Genomic DNA, 21024 nt, shown 5'->3' with positions numbered 1-21024 from the left:
TTGTCCCATTTCCTCTGAGTAATTCTGAGAGCTGCTATGTTGATGCTACCAATTGCCCACCATGGTACCAGCAGTTCAGAGCTTTGCAGCACTGGTGCTAAGGGATTGTGGCTCCTATTGAGTTCTTGCTCCTGAAGGGTTATCATCTGCCACACTGGTCTATTGCTGCCTGGGCAAGCTTCTACAGGATCAGGGATCTCCACAACACAGGAAAGATACAGTGGTATGGGGTGTGGGGTTGGGTTTTTGTTTTGGTTTGGGTTTTTTTTTTTTTTGCAAGCCCTTACCAATAGATCAGGTTCTTGGGACTTCAAAGGTAGCCTCATTTGCTAGTATTTAGAGAAGTGAGGATGGCACACTGAGTGAAATCGAGGTCAGTGAATGTCAGTTCATCAATTTTGTCTTTTTCTTTGACTTTCTTTAGGATTCTGGGTGACCCAGACCATGGAGACACTTAAGTTGCTTAATCTTTGGCAGACAATTCCCATCTTAGAGAGATTTTGAGAGGTCATAGGATTCAGGGAAAATGGTTTGTCCACCATCTTGTTGCTCATATGACCTCCTAGTTCTCCTTAGTTCTTTCTTTCCTTGTATAGCATGGTGTCCACACCCACCTCATCACCACTACCACCACCACCATCTATTTCTGGTCATCTTTCAGTAGTCCATCCAGCCAATTCAACGTCTCCCTACCAGGTGTCCAGTGGCACAGCTAAGGAGAAGAAAGAGTAATAGTTTCCTCCCATCCTGTTCCATTCAGCTTTTCCTCCTGATATAGCAATCTATCTTGTTGCCCTTCCCTCATACCCTTTCCCCTCCATCACCCATCCACTTCCCCAAGGCTCTCCAGCCCAGGGACATAAGACCGACCTGGCCAATTCATTCTTTATTATTCTGATGACATAAAAATCACTAGAAAAACTTTATAAAATAAGCCTCCAACCACCCTCCCTGCCCACTCCAAATGGGACCCAGAGGAGAGAAGGAGAGCCAATCTGGTGACTTTGGGATCGTGGGGGATGGTTGGAGGTGAGGCAAGATGATGGGGATCAGGCCTGGGTTGCTGTGGGATGGGGAGAATATGCCACTAGGTCAATAGGGTTCTCTGTTCAGAATCTCAGCTTAACATTGCCATTAACTCTAGGAACATTAGAGCAAGACAGGACGATACCACCTTGGGGATTATCTAGTCCATCTCCCTTCATTTAGCCTGAGCCAGCATGAAAATCCATTCAGATGCTCTCTCCCCGTTGTCACCATTGGTGTGGGGTCCATGAAACCAAAAGATTACTATGACCTTGGCCAAGTCTGTTTCCTCATGTGTAAAATGAGGGGGAGTTTAATTAATTGATCTCTGAGGTCCCTTTCAGCTTCAAATCCAGGATCCTGTGACTCTAAGGAGAGTCACTTCCCCTCTTCTCTCATTGTCCTTTCCTCAGAGTAAGATGACTCAATGTCCTCCCCTCAGCCCCCAAAGGTGGATTTGTCCCTGTCCTATATGGCCAGAAGGGGTACCGAGCAATTTGTTCCCTCCCTCTACCTCCTCCACCGGAATAATTGTAAACAAACTGGGAAGTGCTGCACTTTCTTTTGTGAATGACCTTTGTCAGTGACCATTAGCATGCACACCCCAAGCCCCAGAAAAGACAAGTCCTCCCAGCCCTTTTACAATGGCTAACCCAAGAGGAGAAAGTGGCCCGTCCCTCCCACCATTCCTTAATGCCCTCCCACCCCAAGGGGAAGGGAGGGGAAGGGGATCTTCTCATTCTCATCCTCACCTCCCCCATCCCACTCCATCTCTATTCCTGATCCCAAACCCCTCCCCTGGCACCAGTGCCTCGTCCCAGATTGGCAGACTGGTCAGAAACAGTCCCGAGAGGTCGGAGTCCCTGCCCCAACGCCCAGCTCCGGAGGAGAAACCCGGCTTGTGCTGGATGGAGGGCGGGATGCTGCCCCAGCCCCGCCTGCCTTCACTTGGGGTTCTGGAATTCAGGGTAGTCATCCTCCTCGTTGGGGGCGGAAAATTTCAAGTCGGGCACGAAAAACTTGTCTCTCATGAGGAAGTATTTCGAACTCGGGAGGAAATCCTTATTGTCAGGGGCGTCCCGCTGTTCTTTGATCTCCTTCTGCCCACCCGGGTTGGGGTTTTTGACGCTGCCCACAAAGAGCGGCAGGCGGCTGACGTCATCGAAGATGAAAAAGAGGAAGGGCCGGTTCATGTTGACGGAGAAGTGAGACATGCGGGACATCACCACGCTGGTGACGCCGGAGGCCTCCACGCCAGCCTCGTCCAGCTCCAAGGTAGCCCGGTGCTGGACGCTGGATACCACGGGGGTTTCCTCCGAGATCCCGCCTAGGTCTGGGGCTTGGAACAGCTCTTGGAGGCCTGTCCAGAGGGAAGGGGAAGCTGATGGCCACTGGGAGAGAACCCGTGCCCAAAGGGAGAGCCTGGCCCCGCTGCCCTCAGAGGGAGAAGAGCGGAAGCAGCCTGAGGCCCCGGGCACTGCCCTGCGGCCAGCTTCCCCCTCTTCCTTGATGGGAAACGTCCAGGCTCCTGGCTGGAGATTTCCTTGAGCTTCCAGCCCCCCCTAGAGCTCCTGGCTCCATTCCCCATTTGGGCCAACTATGTGAATTCAACAGCTTTCCTTTGGGATCCTCCGTTTTATATTTTTATGGCTTTTAAACCATAATTCTGGGTGTTTTGCGTGATAATACATGTATGACCCAGATCAAATTGCTTGCCAGCTCCAGAAGAGGTGAGGGAAGAAGGGAGAGAGACAGTGTGGAATTAAATAAAAAATTAATGTTATTTAAAAATTAATAAAACTATAATTCTGGGTGTTTTGCGTGATAATACATGTATGACCCGGATCGAATTGCTTGCCAGCTCCGGAAGGGGTAAGGGAAGAAGGGAGGGACACAATGTGGATCATAGAACTTTAGAAAACTTATGTGGAAATTTGTTATTAAAAATAATAATAAAACCATAATTCTGTGTTTTGTGGGATAATACACGTATAACCAGATCGAATTGCTTGCCAGCTCCAGGAGTGGGAAAGGAAGAAGGAAGGGAGACAATCTGGAACATATAACTTCAGAAAACTTATGTGGAAATTTGTTATTAAAAAATAATAATAATAAAACGGGTCCACAGGCTTCCCTAAACTGCCCAAAAGGGTCCATGAACCTTTAGATAAAGTGAAACAGTATCTGTAAAGTGTTTAACTCGGCCCCTGCTCTGTAGCAGGCTCTCCATAAATACCAATTTCCTTCCTCCCGGTGCCCCAAAGGAGGGTAAGAACTGGCCAAGCCCAGATCTTGCCATTTACTGCGGAAGCACCTGGGAACAAGAAAGGAGAAGTAACTGGCCCGCTTTGATCTAGGTAGGCAGAGAATGGAGGGGCCCCAACTCTCGGGCCAGGCCACACTTCCGTTCCTCCTGAGTGGAGCCATAAAGTACCAGGTCCAAAAAGAGTAGCAGACTTCTGAGTCAGGAGGGAGGGAGTGGGCAGAGGGCTGGCCCTAGATCCTGCCTCGGACACTTAGCTGTGTGACACAGCCTTGCTGGCCTGTTCCACCATCTGTAAAATAAGTGGGTTGGATGTGATGATCCTGAAGGCCTCTTTGAGTTCTAACTCTGTGCTCTAACCTAGATTCCAATCCGAGCTTTGCTACCTCCTGGCAATATGACCATGTAACCTCTCTGGGCCTCAGTTTCCCTGTCTGTAAAATAAGGAGGTTAAACTAGATAATCTTTATTTCTTTTTGTAGAAGAGTGAAGGAAAACCTCCTCTTATTTATTTCTTTTCCTCCATGGTTACCTGATTCGCGTTGTCTCTGTCCCCCCTTCCCTCCCTACTCCCAGAGCCGACGAGAATTCCTCTGAGTTATACATGTATTACTAGAAACCTTTTAGGATCGCTCGTTCTGCAGGCAGGATCCTCCGGTATCTAAGGACTCCAGCCACAAACGTCTCCCCACCTGCCAAGCCCTTGCTCCAGGAAAGGGCCAAGAAGGCAGACAGAGCCTAGACGCGTGTTCTGTTGCCTTCCCTGCCCCATTTCTAGGCCGCTTACCCAGCTGGCTCAGGGTGGAGACCAGGTCCATTTGGTGATCCAGCTGCAGCTTGGGCATCATCACCACTGTGGGCCTCTCCTTCAGGAAGGGTCTGTGCAAGGCGTCCCGGCTCAGGTTGCCCAGCAACTGGGAGATGTTCCACTTGAACTGGCTGGGGACCACGGTCACGAAACTCATGTTGTTCTTGAAAGGGAACTGAGCCACCTGCGAGGCAACCAAGGGAGGCAGTGTGGTAAAGGACCCCCGGGAAAGCAGAAGGAGATGGGGGGCCTCCTCAGGAGGGGGGACAGAGAGAGCCTGGGGCCAAGCAGAAGGGCAGCCAGGCTCCAGGTTCTCTGCCCCCTCCAGCTGGCTTTTGCATTTGTATCTCCAGCACGAGAGCATCGTTCTTAGCACATAGTTAGTACTTTATAAATGCTATTCATTCAGAGGCATCGAGGCAGTACAGTGGATTGAAGACTGGGCCTAGAATCGGGAAGACTTGAGATCAAATCCAGCCTTAGATACTTATTAGATGTGTGATCCTGTCACTTAAACCCTTGCCTAGCTAATTTCCTAGCCCTTACTGCTCTTCTGCCTTGGAAATAATACTAAGTATTAATTCTAAGACAGAAGGTAGGGTTTAAAAATGTATAATAATATAATATGGTATTATATTATTAATGATAATATAATATGGTGTTAAAATATTATAATTATATATTATTAATGATAATATAATGTGTCATAATATAATAATTAGATATTTATTATTAAATATAATATGGTATATAATAATTATATTATTAATGCTAATGTAATATGGTACTATAATTATATATTATATAATTAATGATAATATACGGTGCTATCATATAATTATTATATATTATATAATTAATGATGATATAATAAGGTGCTATAATATAATAATTATATATTATTAATCATAATATAAGGTGTTATATCATAATTATATATTATATTATTAAATATAATAAGGTGTTATAAAATAATTATATTATTAATGATAATATAATGAGGGGTTATAATATAATTATTATATATTAAGTTATTAATGATAACATAAGGTGCTATAATATGATAATCATATATTATATTATAATATTAATGATAATCTAATTATACATCATATATTATATTATTGAATATAATAAGATATTATAATGAAATAGCATATAATATATTAATAATAATAAATGGCATTATAATATCATAAATAATTATATATTATAAATAAAGATATAAGGTAAGATTTTAAATATAATAATATAAAAATATTTTAAATCTTAAAATGATACAATATTTATATAATAAAATATAATATAAAAATAATAACTAGGAAAACTAAACTGGTTGCCTCAGTTTCCTCAATTATGAAGTGGGAATAATAATGGTGCCCATCTCACAGGATTTGATAATGAGATAATATTTGTAAAGCACTTAGCACAGTGCATGGCACATAGTGGGCAATTAGCAAATGCTCTCTTCCTTTATTCAGTGGGGAAGAAAGCCATCATCTCTCCTCATTTGAATGACTCTCATTGCCAGCAAAATCTTCTCTAGGTGCAGCCTAGATCTCCATGTCTTGTACCCATGGCTCCTACTTCTTTCCCCTTTTGTCAGGCAAAACAAGGCAAATCTCTGGCCCACACAACCACCCTTTTGTGTTTTAAAACAGGGATGGTGCTTCCCTGTGTCTTCTCTTAAGCTGATCCTGCCTGGCCTCCAGGCCACTGACTCTCCCAATTGGCTTCCTCTGAATGTGGCCCAACTTGTTTCTGCTGAGAGCAGGTTTGGTCTTCTGTCTTTCTAAAACCCTTGGATCTCCCTTGGTAACAGAAGAGGCATTTAATAAGTCTTGGGAGGTTCTGAGTTCCTCATAGGCAGGGAGGCTCTCACACTGGATGGATGTCAGACTATGGAGCAACAAGAAAACAGGAAAAGCCCCGGAGCACTGAATGTGGAATGGGGCCTGAGTTCCAATCCAGACACATAGACCTATCTATCTCTGCAACCTGGGGCAGGTCCCAACCTCTCTAGGCTTCTGTTTGCTCAATTTAGTAGAAGAAGGTGATGGGTTAGGGGGTCTCTGAGGCCCCTTTCATTCCCAGATCTAAGAACTCATCATCTCCAAAGTCCTTCTGAGTTCTAAAAAGTCTAGAATAGGGGTGGCTACATGGTTCAGTGGACACAGCACACGGCCTGGAGTAGGGAGGATTTGGGTTCAACTTCCTAGCTGTGTGGCCCTGGGAAAGTCACTTAACCCCACTGCTTAGCCCTTGCCTTCCTGTCTTAAGAGCTGTTACAAAGACAGAAGGTAAGGATGTTTTTTTTAAGTCAAAGATATCTTGTTGTGGGTGTTCAGGTTACCCTTATTTCTGGGGCTTTGGGAAACCCCAGGAAATGCCCAGCAGAAGGTGGGGAGAATTGGAGGCCAAAAGAGAAAGTTAATGGGGAAGAAGAGGAAGAGAGAATCGAAACTATCATCTTCTCTGAGGCTTGTTCTGCATACACGGAGGATGGCAGCCTGTATATTTGACCAGGCAGCAAAGGGTAGGGAACAAAGAGCTAGCTTCAGAGTTCTGGGTTCTTATTTACAAAAAAAGAAACCACCCGATTAACAAAAGAGGAACTAAAACACTTAAATAAGCACTGAAAAGGAAGATAGAAAAAGAAATTGAACACGCCATCAAGGAACTCCCCAGGAAAAAATCCCCAGAGCCAGATGGATTCACAAGGGAATTCTATCCAACATTTAAGGAACAATTAATCCCAACACTATACAAACTATTCGGCAAAATGAACAAAGAAGAAAAAATAATTTTTTAAATAAGCAAAGAAGGAGTCCTACCAGGTTCTTTACAAATATGGTACTGCTACCCAAGCCAGGAAGACCAAAAACGGAGAAAGAAAACTACAGACCAATCTCCTTAATGAACATAGATGCAGAGTCCTGGGTTCTAATCTCACCACTGGATGACACTGGACAAATCACTTCCTCCTAGTACCTCTGAGAAGATAAGTTGCAGGACTGATGCTGACCTGCACTGGTGAAGGGAACTTCCTCACCTGGGAGCTCCCTCAGCCAGATCTAGTCCCTATCTGCCACCCCTATCTGTAACTCCAAATTCAATGTTCTTTCCCCTGTTTTGGCAAATGAATGAAAAAAAATTAACATCCTGAAGACACGTCGAGTACAAGAAATTATGGGAATTAAAGGGAAATGAGCAAAATAGAATAATTGAATTAAGAAACGAAACAAAGAGCTGAGATTTTGCAAAAAAGACCAATAACATCGATAAACCTTTAGCAAATATGATCAGTCAGGGGAGAGAGGAACATCAAATTGCTGTAATCAGCAGCGAGAAAGAGGAGAACACAGTGAATGAGTAATGCGTGGGTGAAAGGCCAAACGATAGAAACAGCAACAAATTCTATTAGAGAGAACAATGATATAGATATAGATATACGATGTTATCAAAATTTATGGGACGCATCCAAGGCAGAACTTGGGGGCAAATTGGTTTCCCAGAAGGCTGATGTTAATGAGAGAGAAAAAGAAAAAATTAATGAGTTGAGTTGGCCATTTTAAAAATTAGAAAATGAAACTGGAGAATAAAGGAGGAGGGAGGTAGGAGCAGGAGGTTTTTAGAGTTAGAATAAAGAGGCAGCCAGGCTGCTCAGTGGAAAGAGTGTCAGGTCTACTGTTGGGAGGACCTGGGTTCAAAAATTGAACTCAGACACTCCCTAGCTGTGTGACCCTGGGCAAGTCACTTAACCCCAACTACCTAGCCTTTACTGCTTTTCTGCTTTAGAATTGATACTTATTATTGATTCTAGGACAAAAGATAAGGGTTGTTTTGGTTTGTTTGGGGTTTTTTTAGAGTTAGAGGGAGCTGATGGAATAGGAAAAAATATATATTTGCATCAAATTTCACTGAGAAGGTTTAGTTTCTAAACAATGTATAAAGATGAATGGTCAAAGAATAGGAACAAACAGTTCTCAAAAGGGCTGCAAAGTATTCACAACCACATAAAAATGCTCCTAATCATTAATAATAAGAGAAATGAACATCAAAACATCTTGAGAGATCACCTTATATCTTGCCATTAGCAAAAATGATCAAAAAATGTCAATAATGTTGGAAGGATTATGGAAAGACAGGTACACAGATGCATTGTTGGTGGAGCTGTGAAATGGTACCCAATCTGGAATTATGTAAATGAAATTACTAAAATGCCCATACCCTTTGAATCATAGACTCTATCATTGAGTTTATACCTCAAGGGAACCATCAATAAAAGGAAAGTTCCCATATACATAATATATTATATATTATTGTTATGGAAGAAGCAGTAGGTATCAATAAAAAAAATTTTAAAGAAGGGTTAAAGAGAGAAAGCTAGCTGGTCACCAAGCCAAGGGGATGACTGGATACTCCTGAGGCTTTTACCCCAATAACCATGGGATATTCCACAAGCAAGAATGGGTTTAAGAAGAGCAGCTGGGTGGCTCAGTGGATTGAGAGCCAGGCCTAGAGATAGGAAGTTCTGGGTTTGAATCTGACCTCAGACACCTCCTAGCTATGTGACCCTGGGCAAGTCACTTAACCCCCATTGCCTAACCTTCACCACCCTTTTGCTTTAGCACCAATAGGCCGTATTCTTTTTAAACCCATACCTTCTATCTTAGGATCAATATTGTATATTGGTTCTAAGGCAGAAGAGTGGTAAGGGCTAGGTAGTGGGGGTTAAGTGACTTGCCCAGAGTCCCCCCAATACACAGTATTACTCTAAGATGGAAAGTAAAGGTTTAAATAAAAAAGGAATGGATTTAAGGAACACTTGAAGGAGACAGAGCCCCAGAGAGATCCAAGGTAGAGAGAAAGGTCTTGTGAGTTGTGGTGGTGGAGAACTGGAAACTAAAGGGACGCCTGTCCTTTGAGGAATAAATGATGATGCGAGACAATAATAGAATACTAGTGTGTGCCATAAGACTTGGCTTCAGAGAAATCTGGAAAGACTTGTATGAACCGATGCAGAGTAAAGTGAGTAAAACCAGAAGAACAATTTATGCAGTAACTTTGCAAAGACGAACAACTTTGGAAGATTTCAGAACTCTGATCAGGGCATGACCAGCCATGGATGAAGCCTGCTCCCCACCTCCTGCCTGAGAGGTGACAGACTCAAGGTGCACAATAGGACAAGTATTTTTGAACATAGCCAATGTGAGGATTTGTTTTGCTCAACCATATATTTTGTTGCAAGGTTTTTCTTTTTCTTTCCTTTTTCAATGGATGGAATATGGAAAGAAGAAAAGATAAATGCTTGTTCATTTAAAAAAATAAATTCTTAAAATTAAAAATAAAATAGAATAAAAATTTTAAATTTTAAAAAGGAATCTAAGCACCTACCTTTTATCTTGGAACAGACTAGCAGAGCCCACCCTCTGCAGAAGGCTGGCTTTCTTTCCCCGACCTTCAGTGTCCAGGCTCCCAGAGCCCCTGGCATCTCAAGAAAGGGGGGCCCAGGCTAAGCTGTGGTGGATCTCTCACCTTGCCCTCTTCTCTGCCACTCACCTGCACATCTCCTTGATCCAGCAAGAACCAGCGCAAAGGGTAGTTCTTGGCCTTCATCATCGTCACGGGGACTATATACTTCTCATCCAAATGAAAAGCATCAGTCTTGGTCAGACTGGGATCAAACTTGGTCTTCCAGAAACCTGCAGCCAAGCAGAATGGAGGGTCTACCAAGGTTGGCTGATCTTTTTGCAAAAAGAACGAGGCTGGGAGTCAGGAGATCAAGGTCTGTATCCAACTCCCTGTGTGAATTTGGGGAAACCATGTGCCCTCTCTAGACCTCAGTTTCCTTCTCTGTAAAATGTACAGTAGACTAAAAGACCTCAAGTTTTCACATTCTCACAACTCAACAGTTCTCCTCAAGCCCTCACTGTCCATTCCTTCCCCATAACCATCCACTTGCCTTTTGGGAGTAGGAGTTATTTCATTTTTGATTTGGTAGCAACAGTGCCTGGCACATACTAAGTGCTTGATAGCTACTGCTTCAGTGATTAATTGAACTATTATTAATTAAAGTGTTACCTTGTTAATGAACTAGTATTGGTTAATTGGCATCAGGTGATTTGAACCATGATTTAATGGATAGAAAGCTGGCTGTGGATTCAGGAAGAAGTGCTCTGGCCTGTCATGTGTACTGATTAAGGAACTCTGGGCAAATCACTTGGTCTTTCACCAGCTCAAAGAGCCATCCAGCATTTAGAAGATATTTTCTCATTGAGTTTCCTAAATCCTTGGTGTCTAATTCAAAGAGAAATGGATCCTTTAAATACATATTGACTTTGTTCAGTGATTTTAGCCATGTCTGACACTTCATGACCACATTTGGGCTTTTCTTGGCAAAGATGCTGGAGCAGTTTCCCATTTCTTTCTCAAGTTATTTTAGAGATGAGGAAACTAAGGCCAATAGGGTGAAGTGACTTGCTCAGAGTCACACAGCTGGTAAGTGTTTGAGGCTAAGTTTGAACTCAGGTCTTCCTGACTCTAAGCCACCTAGCTATCCTTCATGTTGACTTGAAAAAACTACATATACCACAATTTGTTCAGCCATTCGGGAATGGAATACTACTGTGCTGAAAGGAATGATGAACTGGAGGGATTCCATGTGAACTGGAATGACCTCCAGGAAGTGATGCAGAGCGAAAGGAGCAGAACCAGGAGAACATTGTACACAGAGACTGATACATTGTGGCACAACCGAATGTAATAGACTTCTCTACTAGCAGCAATGCAATGATCCAAGACAATTCTGAGGGACTTATGAGAAAGAGCACTATCCACATTCTGAGGAAGAACTGTGGGAGTGGAAACACAGAAGAAAAACATTTCCTTGATCACATGGGTCAATGGGGATATGACTGTGGATGTAGAATCTAAACAATCACTCTAGTGCAAATATCAATAATATGGAAATAGGTCTTGATCAATAACACATGTAAAACCCAATTGCTTGTTGGCTATGGAAGGGGGTGGGGGAAGGGGAGGGAAAGAACATGAATCATGTGACCATGGAAACATATTCTAAATTAATTAATTAAATAAAAGATTTCAAATGAAAATATTTTTTTCAAAACCCCCCACAAATTAGCATTATCTATGTTGTTTTGAGTTTTTATTTATTTTGTTAAATATTTCCCAATTATATTTGAATTTAGCTGGGGCTGCTCTCAGGAGTTTTGTGGGCTTTCAGTTGGACACTTGTGCCCTAGACCAAGAAAATCACAGGTCCAGTCTAAATTATTAAAAAATGTGCCGGGGGGGGGGGGCAGCTGGGTGGCTCAGTGGATTGAGAGCCAGGCCTAGAGATGGGAGGTCCTAGGTTCAAATCTGGCCTCCGCCACTTCCTAGCTGTGTGTCCCTGGGCAAGTCACTTGACCCCCATTGCCTAGCCCTGACCACTCTTCTGCCTTGGAGCCAATACACAGTATTGACTCCAAGATGGAAGGTAAGGGTTTTAAAAAAAAAATGTGCCAGGGATTGTACCAGGCAGTAGAGATCCTTGGACAAACATGAAACAGTTCCTTTCCACAAGGGACTTGCATCTTATTGGGAGAAACAGTATTCTATAAGTTAGCTCTTATACATAAACAATAAATAAAAATTAATTATGAGGAGGGGGATTAGGAAAGAGCTCAGTTTTGAAGGAGGCTCAGGATTCCAAGAGTTGATAATGAACACAAAGTGCCTTCCTGGCATAGGGGGTAGATGGGTTATGCAAAGACCAAGAGGTAGGAAATGTGTAAAGGACAGCAAGCAAGCAAGAAGTCTCCCCTCAGGCTTCTGACCTCACCACAAGGCTGGCACCACCGACATATGCTTGGCAGGAGAATTCCCTTGTAGGCTCAGCCTTCTGGTGGCTCCCAGGGAAGCAGGGAGAGAGCAGGAGGGGATCTAGAATGGGCATGATTTGGGGAGAAGAGGGGGGATATTTGTCATGCACTGGCTCCTACCCTGAAAATACACAGCATTCAGGAGTAGCATCACTGTGTTCGGTGGGAGCTCCAATAGGAAGTTCTCGATCTTCCCTTCCGTGGCCTCCTTCACCCATTGGTTGATGATCTGAAGGTCTTCCTTCTCGTTCCCTTTCAGGATCGAAGGTTTTGCACCAAAAAATCTCTCTGACTGCTCCAGGAATTCCTGTTTGACCAGGAAGCCTGCAAGGAAAAGTCAGACAAAGCCACGCTCAGAGTCCAGCACTGGAAAGGGGGCCTGACGGCTACTGGAAAGAGTCTTGTCCTCCAAGGGAAAAGGCCAGATATGAACATCACCCTCCTGGCTGTGTGCCTGTGGGGCAATGGCTGCACCTCTCTCAATCTCACATCCTCTTCTAGACATACAATGGAGATCATCTCCATGAATCCTTCCTGTTTCATGCAGTAATTATGAACAGAGTTCTACCTCCTTTCAACTGTGAAAGAGGCAGGATTTAGAAGTATTCAACACGGGGGCAGCTGGGTGGCTCAATGGATGGAAAGCCAGGCCCAGAGATTGGAGGTCCTGGGTTCAAATCTAGATTCAGACACTTCCTAGTTGTATGACCCTGGACAAGTCCCTTAACCCCATTGCCTGGCCATTGCTGCTCTTCCACCATATTGATTCTAAGAAGGAAGATATGTGTTTAAAAAAAAGAAAACACGTATTGGGCACCCACACACCTTTCTTCAGATACATTCTGGCTGCCATTTGTAGGGCGGTGCCGCCCAGCTCCTGGCGCATGTTGCTGAGGGTTTCATGCAGGCAGGACACAGATTCCACGTGCAGGACTTTTTGCAGTTGCTGGGCGGTCTTACTCCTGGCTCCTGGAGAACACGCCGGCTGTGGTCCCATTGGGGGTATCACCAAGCTGGCACCCCCCACCCACATCCAATTCAAGTCCACCCACATCCCACCGACGAAGGGGGCGGCCAGGCCATCTACAGCATCAGAGACCGCCCCACTCTGCAGCCGGTGGGGAGGGGGAGATTGGGGAACACCCCTCTCCCCACACACAAGTCCCTGTCAATTCCCACCTCCACACCTTTGCTCCTCTCTATGTACCTTGCCCGGAATCTCCTCCCCTTCCCCTAATCTATCCAGCTTTGGAAGCCCAGCTAGAGTCCCGCCTCTTCTTCGACTCTGCTGGCCCAACTTAAGCCTAGGCGCCTCCTACGGTCCTCCTCCGCCAGCCCATAACCTTGAGGCAGGGGAAGATGCTCTCTCCCACTTGTACTGCTCACGGCACTTAGCATGACACTGAGTATACAGTAGGTGCCCAATAAAGGCATTATCCATCGAATACATTCCGTTCAAGTCTACCCCAGCCCCTTCCAAGAGGTGGGGCACCCCGTCCCCCTGAGAGGAACCCTTCTTCCCGAGCGCCTGGGAGGGCCCATGGAGCCAGCATCACAGGCAGCTGGGAATGCTGGGAGTTCCTGCTCATCCCTGCTAGACTGGACTGAGAGTGAGAAGCCTGGATCCATCCTGAAGGCTCTGGTCCTCCCGCTTCCCCCTCTAGTTCTGCGGCACCTTCAGGCTCCTCGTTTCGGGGTTCTGCCCCTCTCCAGCAGGGGGCGGCCCATTTACCTAGTTCGAGGTGATACAGAGCTAGGGCGACGCTGAGGGGCGACAAGACCACGTTGGGGCTGCTGGATTTCTGCAGGACTTGGTCGAACAAGTCTAACGTGAAGGCCATCATGGCCTCCGCCAGCTTGTGGGTCTGCTCCGCCGATGGGGGCTCCGTGCAGTCAGCCTCCTGTCTCTGGTCAGCTGTCGTCCTGCGGGGCTCCAGGCAGCTCTCCAGCCTGGGGAAGAAAGCGCCCGCCGGATCCGGGGACAGGAAGGACTCTGAATTCTGGGAGGCCTCCTGGGAGTTGGCGGTAAAGTCCAGAGCCCCAGAGTGTGCTGGGAGCCCCGTGGGACCCGTGGGTGTCCTGTCCGAATCCTACCGGGGAGAAAGGGAGGGAGAAGGAAGGAGAGAGTGAGTCACCATCCTGGCCCGAGGTCCTTCGCCCCGCACTACCTGCGTGACCTCGGACAAGTCATCTCTGAGCCTTCAGTCCTTTCAGGCATGCCCAACCCCGTGGGAGGTTGGCATAGGTGGCAGAGATCCTGGAGCCGTTGGCTGTTCCTTCCTCCAGCTCATTTGACAGATGAGGAAATGGAGGAAACAGGGTTAAGGGACTTCCTCAGGGTCACACAGCTAGTGAGTTGACTTGAATTCAGCCCAGCACTTTCTCTCTCCACCTCAATGCCTGACCCTTAGTTTTCTCCTCTGTAAAAGAAAGGGGGGTATACTAGATGACCATGAAGGTCTCTTCTGGTTCTAGAGCAGTCACCCTAAATCCACTGCTGGAATGGACCCCAGAGAACCTTACAGGGCACATAAGACTTTATCAGAGGGAGCAGCTGGGTGGCTCAGTGGATTGAGAGCCAGGCCTGGAGACAGGAGGTCCTGGGTTCAAATCTGGCCTCAGCAGACCCTGGACAAGACTTCCAGGTTCTTGTCCTAGTTCTGTCCTAAAACCAATATAGAGTATTGATTCTAAGATGGAAGGGAAGGGTTAAAAAAAAAAGAAAACATCAGCAACAGAGAGAGAAAGTCAAAGAAAGAATTTACTGCTACTTAGATCCAGTGTGAAAATCTCTTAATCCCCAAATCTCCTGGCCTTCACCCTTTTTGACCTCTCCTCGACACTTCTCACTCAGTGATCTCATCAGCTCTCATGGATCCGAGCTCCTCTCTGCTATTCAGCTCTCCTCACTCTTGCAACGCTGACTGCCTCTCAGACATCTCCCACTGAATGTCCTGCCCATGTCTTTAACTGAACTCTGGAGCTTTCTCTTTAAAGTCTCCTCTCTTCCTCCATCATCCTCGAAGCCCACCCTCATCCCCAGCCCCCGCCCCCCACTTGCAGATTAAGCATCAATTTCATTTCATCACTCTCCCATAGCCAAGTGGGTGCCAAGTCTTGTCCATCTCCCTTTGTAATATCTTGCATAAACATGCCCTGGCTTTGCCACCACCCTGGTACCTGGCCCTCATCTCAATGGCCATCGTCATTCTGGTCGGTCCTCCCTGACTTGTGTCTCTCCTTGCTCCAGATTAGCTTCCACTCAGTTATCCAAGTGGGACCCCCCAAAAGATACATCTGGAACCTTACTGTCCTCCTTCCCTGAATTCTACCTTCTTTCCTCTTCTCTCTGGTCCTTCAGGATTGGCTTTCAGTCCCAATCTCTGATCTGGGTCTTCCCTGCTCCCCTCTCTTGCCATGCCTACTTTCTCTAGGCTTTATGAAACGGAGATGTTTCACTTTCATGACTCTTCCTAATCTCACTTCCTGCTCCCATCCCTCCTAAACTCTAATTCCTATCTCTCTTCGGAACTGCTGTTTTTTAAAAAATATATATATTTTTATAATATATTTTATATATTTATATAATATTATAATAAATATAATAATATATATAATATAATATATATAATATAATATATAATATAATAAATATAATAAAAAATAAAATAATAATATTTTATATATTTCCTAGCTGTGTGACCCTGGGCAAGTCACTTAACCCCCATTGCCTGGCCCTTACCACTTTTCTGCCTTGGAACCAATACACAGTAGTGATTGCAAGGTGGAAGGTGAGGATTAAAAAAAAAAAAAGAACTGCTGTTCCTTCTCCCTTTCCCATCATAAATCTGGTCTCTGATACCTGGGATAGAAAAGGAACTAATAAATAATGTTGAAACTATCAGTAGCTGAAGGTACTTCAACATCGGTTTCATCCCTCAAACAGGGGTACATCCCGAGGCTCTCGGTCTAGGGGCTTTTCTCTTCTCTCTGGGCACATAGAGCTCCTTTGTGTTTACTTATCCTCTCTATGCCAATGGCTCTCAAGTTCACATTTCCAGCTGTATACTGGACGTCTCCACCTGGAGGCTCAGTGGTCACTGTTGTCTGGTCACGTCCAACTCTGTGACCCCATTTGGGATTTTCTGGGCACATACTAGAGTGGTTTTTTATTTCCTGCTCATTTTACAGATGAGGAAACTGAGGCCAACAGGGTAAAGTAACTTGCACAATAAATATTTCAGGATGGATTTGAATTCAGGTCTTCCCGACTCCAATCCGGACCCTCTGTCTACTTACCGCACCACCTAGCTACCCCATAGGCATTTCAAAATCAACATGTCCGAAAGGGAGCCAATTAGCTTTTCCTCCAATCCCGGTTTAAGGCTTTAAACACTTCACCTTCTGACTGTAGCCTACTGATTACACAATGGCCCCCTCACTAACTTAGCACTGAGCCCAAGAAGCATTTGCTGGTCCCCCCACAGGCCAGTCCACCTCCTGTAATTTCCAGCCTACGTGCCTTTGCACAAGCTGGTTGTCTTTTGAGCCCCAGAATATTTTCTTTCCTCGATTCTCTCTTTCAGAAGTCTTCTGCCTCAGTAGTTCATCGCCCTCCCCCAGTCCCATCAAAATCAGTCTTCAGAATCACTTTGGGGGGGTTATTACTTTATCTATGAACACGAAGCCTCCAGTGAAATGCAACCTCCTTGTCCTTCGTTATCTATCGCTAGTGCCTAGCACAGTCCCTGAGGAGACGGGGCAGAGCCTTCGTAGTGTCACCCCAATCCCTGGCACACTTGCAGTGGCACCACACCGCAGACTACCCATATTTCCACCTGGAAGCTCTGCCCTGGGGCACCTCCCAAGAGGTCCCCTTCCTGGAAAATCCCTCTGGGGCTTGGAGCCCAAGCTCGGCCCCCAGTCTCCTGCTGGTCTTCCATTACCTGGTTGCCTGACTTGAGGAGGAGAATCAGGGGTACTTTCTCCTGTTTCTGCCCCTCCACGAAGGCATCATGGACTGGCTCCTGGAACAGGAAGCATCGTTAGCTACTGTCTCCTTTCAGAAATCCCACCCTCCACCCCTCTGATCTGGAGGCTACAAGAGGGCTTGCCCTTTCCCCAACCTTCATCTCTTCCTACTTCTAGGCTATCGGGGCCCCATTCCCCCAAGGCAAAGCCTCTTCACCAGGCCCACTGCTTCCTGGTGCGAAGCCCCCACCTCCATCATCTTCTGGAATCTAGAACCCACAGTATTAACAGGAAGAAACTATTAGGCAAGCACAGGGGTGTCACCGACCTCCCACGATCCCAGGCCCCCTTGCCAAGGCCTCTCTCTCCATCTCTCCCTCTTTCCCCACCCCCTTCCCCAGAGCCCCACTTCCAGTTTGTCTCCCAAAGGGGCCTTGCCAGCCTGTCCTCCTTACCGATAAACAGGATCTGGGCAGGACAGACAGGCCCAGCAGCAGGATGGCCCATATTGGTGGTGCCATGGTTCTAGAAGGGGGGAGAGAATTTGTTAGCCATCCCTCTCTCTGGACAGCCTGTGCTTTCACACTGTTCTTAGATCTCTTCCTGGGCTGATGCTATCTCACCCTTCAAGGCCCAGCTCCTTCAAGAAGCCTGAGGACCACAGTGGCCTCTGAACATGTACCACCATTCAGCGCTTGCCATATGCAATTACCTCTTAGCTAGCATCGATAGTAGAGTGCTGCAAGGTTTATAAAGCGTTTTTACATAGTTTATCTCATTTGATCCTCACAAAAACATGGGTACTGTTTAGTTTTTTAAAAAACGCTCACCTTCCATTTTAAAATCAATACTGTGTAATGGTTCCAAGGGAGAAGAGTGGTAAGGGCTAGGCACTGGGGGTTAAGTGACTTGCCCAGGGTCACACAGCTGGGAAGTGTCTGAGGTCAGATTTGAAACTAGAACCTCCCGTCTCTATCTATTGAGCCACCCAACTGCCCGAGTGCTATTTTTATCCCCATTTTACAGATGAGAAACCAGAGGCTGAGAAAAAGTGGTATGTCCAAGGTCACCCATCCTAGGATGTGTCTGGGGCAGGAGTGGTCTGTCTGACTCTCACCAGCACTGTTTCCCTTTCACCTCGCTGTCTCATAAGAGGATGGGCCCAGATGGCCTCCTACATGCCTTCTAGGTATGATCATTGGTTCAACAGTTAGAGAAGAGTTAGAGGAAGAAGAGCCTTCTAGAATATACTTGGGGGCCAATCGAGCAGGACCTTCTTTAGGAGGCCTTTACCAAATCCACAGAGATCCTAATACCTGCTGCTTCTTTCCTTCCTTCCTTCCTTCTTTCCTTCCTTTCTTTTTCTTCCTTCCTTCCGTTCTCTTTCTTCCTTCCTTTCTCTTCCTTCCTTTCTTTTTTCCTTTCTTTCTCTTCCTTCCTTCCTCCTTCTCTTCCTTCCTTCCTCTCTTCCTCCCTTCCTTCCCTCCTTCCTTCCTTCCTTCCTTCCTTCCTCTTCCTTCCTTTCTTTTTCTTCCTTCCTTTTTTTCCTTTCTTTCTTCCTTCCTTCCTTCCTTTCCTTCCTTCCTTTCCTTCTCTCTCTCTCTCTCTCTCTCTCTCTCTCTCTCTCTCTGTCTCTCTCTCTCTCTGTCTCTCTCTCTCTCTCTGTCTCTCTCTCTCTCTCTCTCTCTCTCTCTCTCTCTCTCTCTCTCTCTCTCTCTCTCTCTCAAACCCTTGCCTTCCATCCTAATCAATACTGTGTAATGGTTCTAAGGCAGAAGAGCAGTAAGGGTTAGGCAATGGGGGTGAAGTGACTTGCCCAGGGTCACACAGCTAGAAGTATCTTAGGCCAGATTTGAAACCTTTTTCTTTTTAAGAACCCTTACTTTCTGTTTTAGCAGTAATTCTAAGGCAGAAGGACAAGGCTAGGCAACTGGGGTTTAGTCACTTTTCCAGAGTCACACAGCTAAGATGTGTCTGAGGTCATATTTGAATCCAGCTCCTCCAGACACCACCCTCAGTGCAGGAACTTTTTTCCTAGCCCAGTCAAGGCAGAAAGCCACCAGAAACTGGCCTAGACCAAGGGCATTTTCCCAATCTAGCCCTGCTTTGGGTGGAAACCCTTATGTAAAGGGAGGGGGCAGTGGCAAGAAATTGCTGCCCAATTCCAGGAATCCAGGCCATGGGGCCACTCCTCCCCCCTGCTAGTAACCCTGGCAGGAGGCCCAGAGCTCCCTGAGGTTGTGAAAGGGGGTAGAAGATAAGGAGGACCCAACTCTCGATTTCCCATCATCTGTTCCCCCAGGCCTGCTCCAGCCTACTCTGTTCTCCACACAGATCCTTCCCCACGTGGCACCCCCACCCCCAGCTAATGAGGAAATGCCAAGAGTTGGGGCCTATCCGTGGCACCTTGATGTGGCCCTCTTGGGACTACTCGGCTCCCAAGAGAAGGTTAGTCCCGTCAATGTCCCACAGCCTCAGGGTCTCAGCCTCTCTTGCCTGAGGGACACACCTTGGTCCCAGGACTAGAACTGAGAGGTTCTATGGATCCCACCGGACACCAGGGAAGAGGCTGCTCCCCTCCCAAGGGTCCCCCAAACCCACCTAGGGGAGCAGTCAAGTCCCTTAACCTGTAAGGAAGATAAATAGTATGACCCAGTTGAAAAAAGCACCAGACTGGGAGCCAGACGGGATGGGTTCAAATCCTGCCGCTAATATCAATGACTCTGTAAGCCTGGCCAAGTTCAAGATCCCCAGATCTTAAAAATAAGAGATGGGGCCAGATGGCTCCTCAGAGTTCGGCCAGGCTCTGCTTTGGGCCGATTCCGGATCCAATTCCCTGCAGTGGATGTTTGCCAGCCCCTCCATCGAGCTCCTTGACCCACGTTAGACACGGGTTCGGGGGGATTTGCTCCCCAACCCCCCAACCTCTATTCCTACCCACTTACCTCGTTAGGCTCCTGGCTGCTGTACACGACGACGTGTCCACTTTGACACTGTCCTGGGCTCTGGCCCCAACTCCGGCCCTGCCCAACCCTCCCACCCTGACCTTTGATCCCGGTCCTCTTCCAGATTTCTCTCCCTTTCAGCAAATATTGACCAACACATCCATTTAAACATTTGTGTGCAGGCCAGGCCCCCTCTCCTGTTTAGTTTTCTCATCTCCTCCCCACCCCCTGCCTGGGGGGCCCAATTAGGATGTGCCAAGTTGGAGGGTCGGCGGGGCCTCGCCCATGGAGAGCCCATGCCTGTGGGGGGTCCCCGGCCCTCCCTATGGAACGTCACTAGTCGGGGAGCAGGTCAGGAGCCACAGGCGCTGGGGCAGACAGCGGAGGCCAGGCCTGGCCCCGGAAGCATTGTGAAACACAGCGTGGGCGACCACAGAGACTACTGGCCTGGCCAGCAGTCAGGAGCCCTCTGGAGAGGTCCGGCTACTGCCACCAATGGGCGGTGTGACCGTGGGCAGGTCCCAAGCTCAGCATCACCTCTGGACAACGAAGGGGCTGGGCCTAAGGTCTAGCGCTCTTCCCTAGCCCTGGCATGGATGAAATAGGCCTGGGGTAGACCCTGCGGCCCTAATGGACCAGAACCTGAACTTGAGGGTTCCTCGTCTGCTTCCTTCTCTCCCCTTCCTCCAGCCGGCCTGAACCCTTTGGCATTGGTGGGTTAAGATGCCAGGTTTGGGGCTGCTCCATGTACCCCAGCCTAGGCCCAGGCTTTCTTAGCAATCATTCTAAGAGGAAGGCGAGGGCTGGGCAATGGAGGTTAAGTGACTTGCCCTGGGTCACACAGCTAGGACCTGTTGGAAGCCAAATTTGAACCCAGGTCCTCTGGACTCCAGGCCTGGCTCTCTAGCCTTTGGCCTCCAGCTGCCCCCACTACCCCCTTTCACATGTTCTTGTTTTCTCTGGATATCCCTTATATCTACCTATACGTGTAGTTCCGTCCATTAAAGCGCGAGCTTCTTGAGGACAAGGGACCGTTTTTGCTCCTTGGTACCTCCAGCGCTTGGCCCAGGGCCTGGCCAGCCTCAATGAATGCCGATTCATGGATCAGGGAATTCTCTCACG

The 21024-nt window shown here is 46.8% G+C and overlaps 1 protein-coding gene across 1 annotated transcript; it reads right to left on the bottom strand.

Annotated features, from left to right (window-relative positions):
• Positions 1-871: 871 nt before the first annotated feature.
• SERPINF2 (serpin family F member 2) lies at positions 872-20027 on the bottom strand. Its single transcript, XM_007485755.3, has 9 exons — positions 19903-20027; positions 17413-17482; positions 16933-17013; positions 13719-14076; positions 12812-12955; positions 12107-12310; positions 9660-9802; positions 4077-4281; positions 872-2386 (listed from the first exon to the last, which is right to left on the bottom strand). Exons 2-9 carry the CDS (start codon positions 17476-17478, stop codon positions 1971-1973), a joined length of 1617 nt encoding a protein of 538 aa, XP_007485817.2. The 5' UTR covers positions 17479-17482; positions 19903-20027; the 3' UTR covers positions 872-1970.
• Between the last annotated feature and the right edge of the window lie 997 nt (positions 20028-21024).

Source organism: Monodelphis domestica, chromosome 2 (assembly GCF_027887165.1).
Source record: "Monodelphis domestica isolate mMonDom1 chromosome 2, mMonDom1.pri, whole genome shotgun sequence".
In the NCBI taxonomy this organism is placed as follows: domain Eukaryota; kingdom Metazoa; phylum Chordata; class Mammalia; order Didelphimorphia; family Didelphidae; genus Monodelphis; species Monodelphis domestica.
Note: the sequence above shows the minus strand (reverse complement) of the source record. Positions and strands in the feature narration are given on the sequence as shown.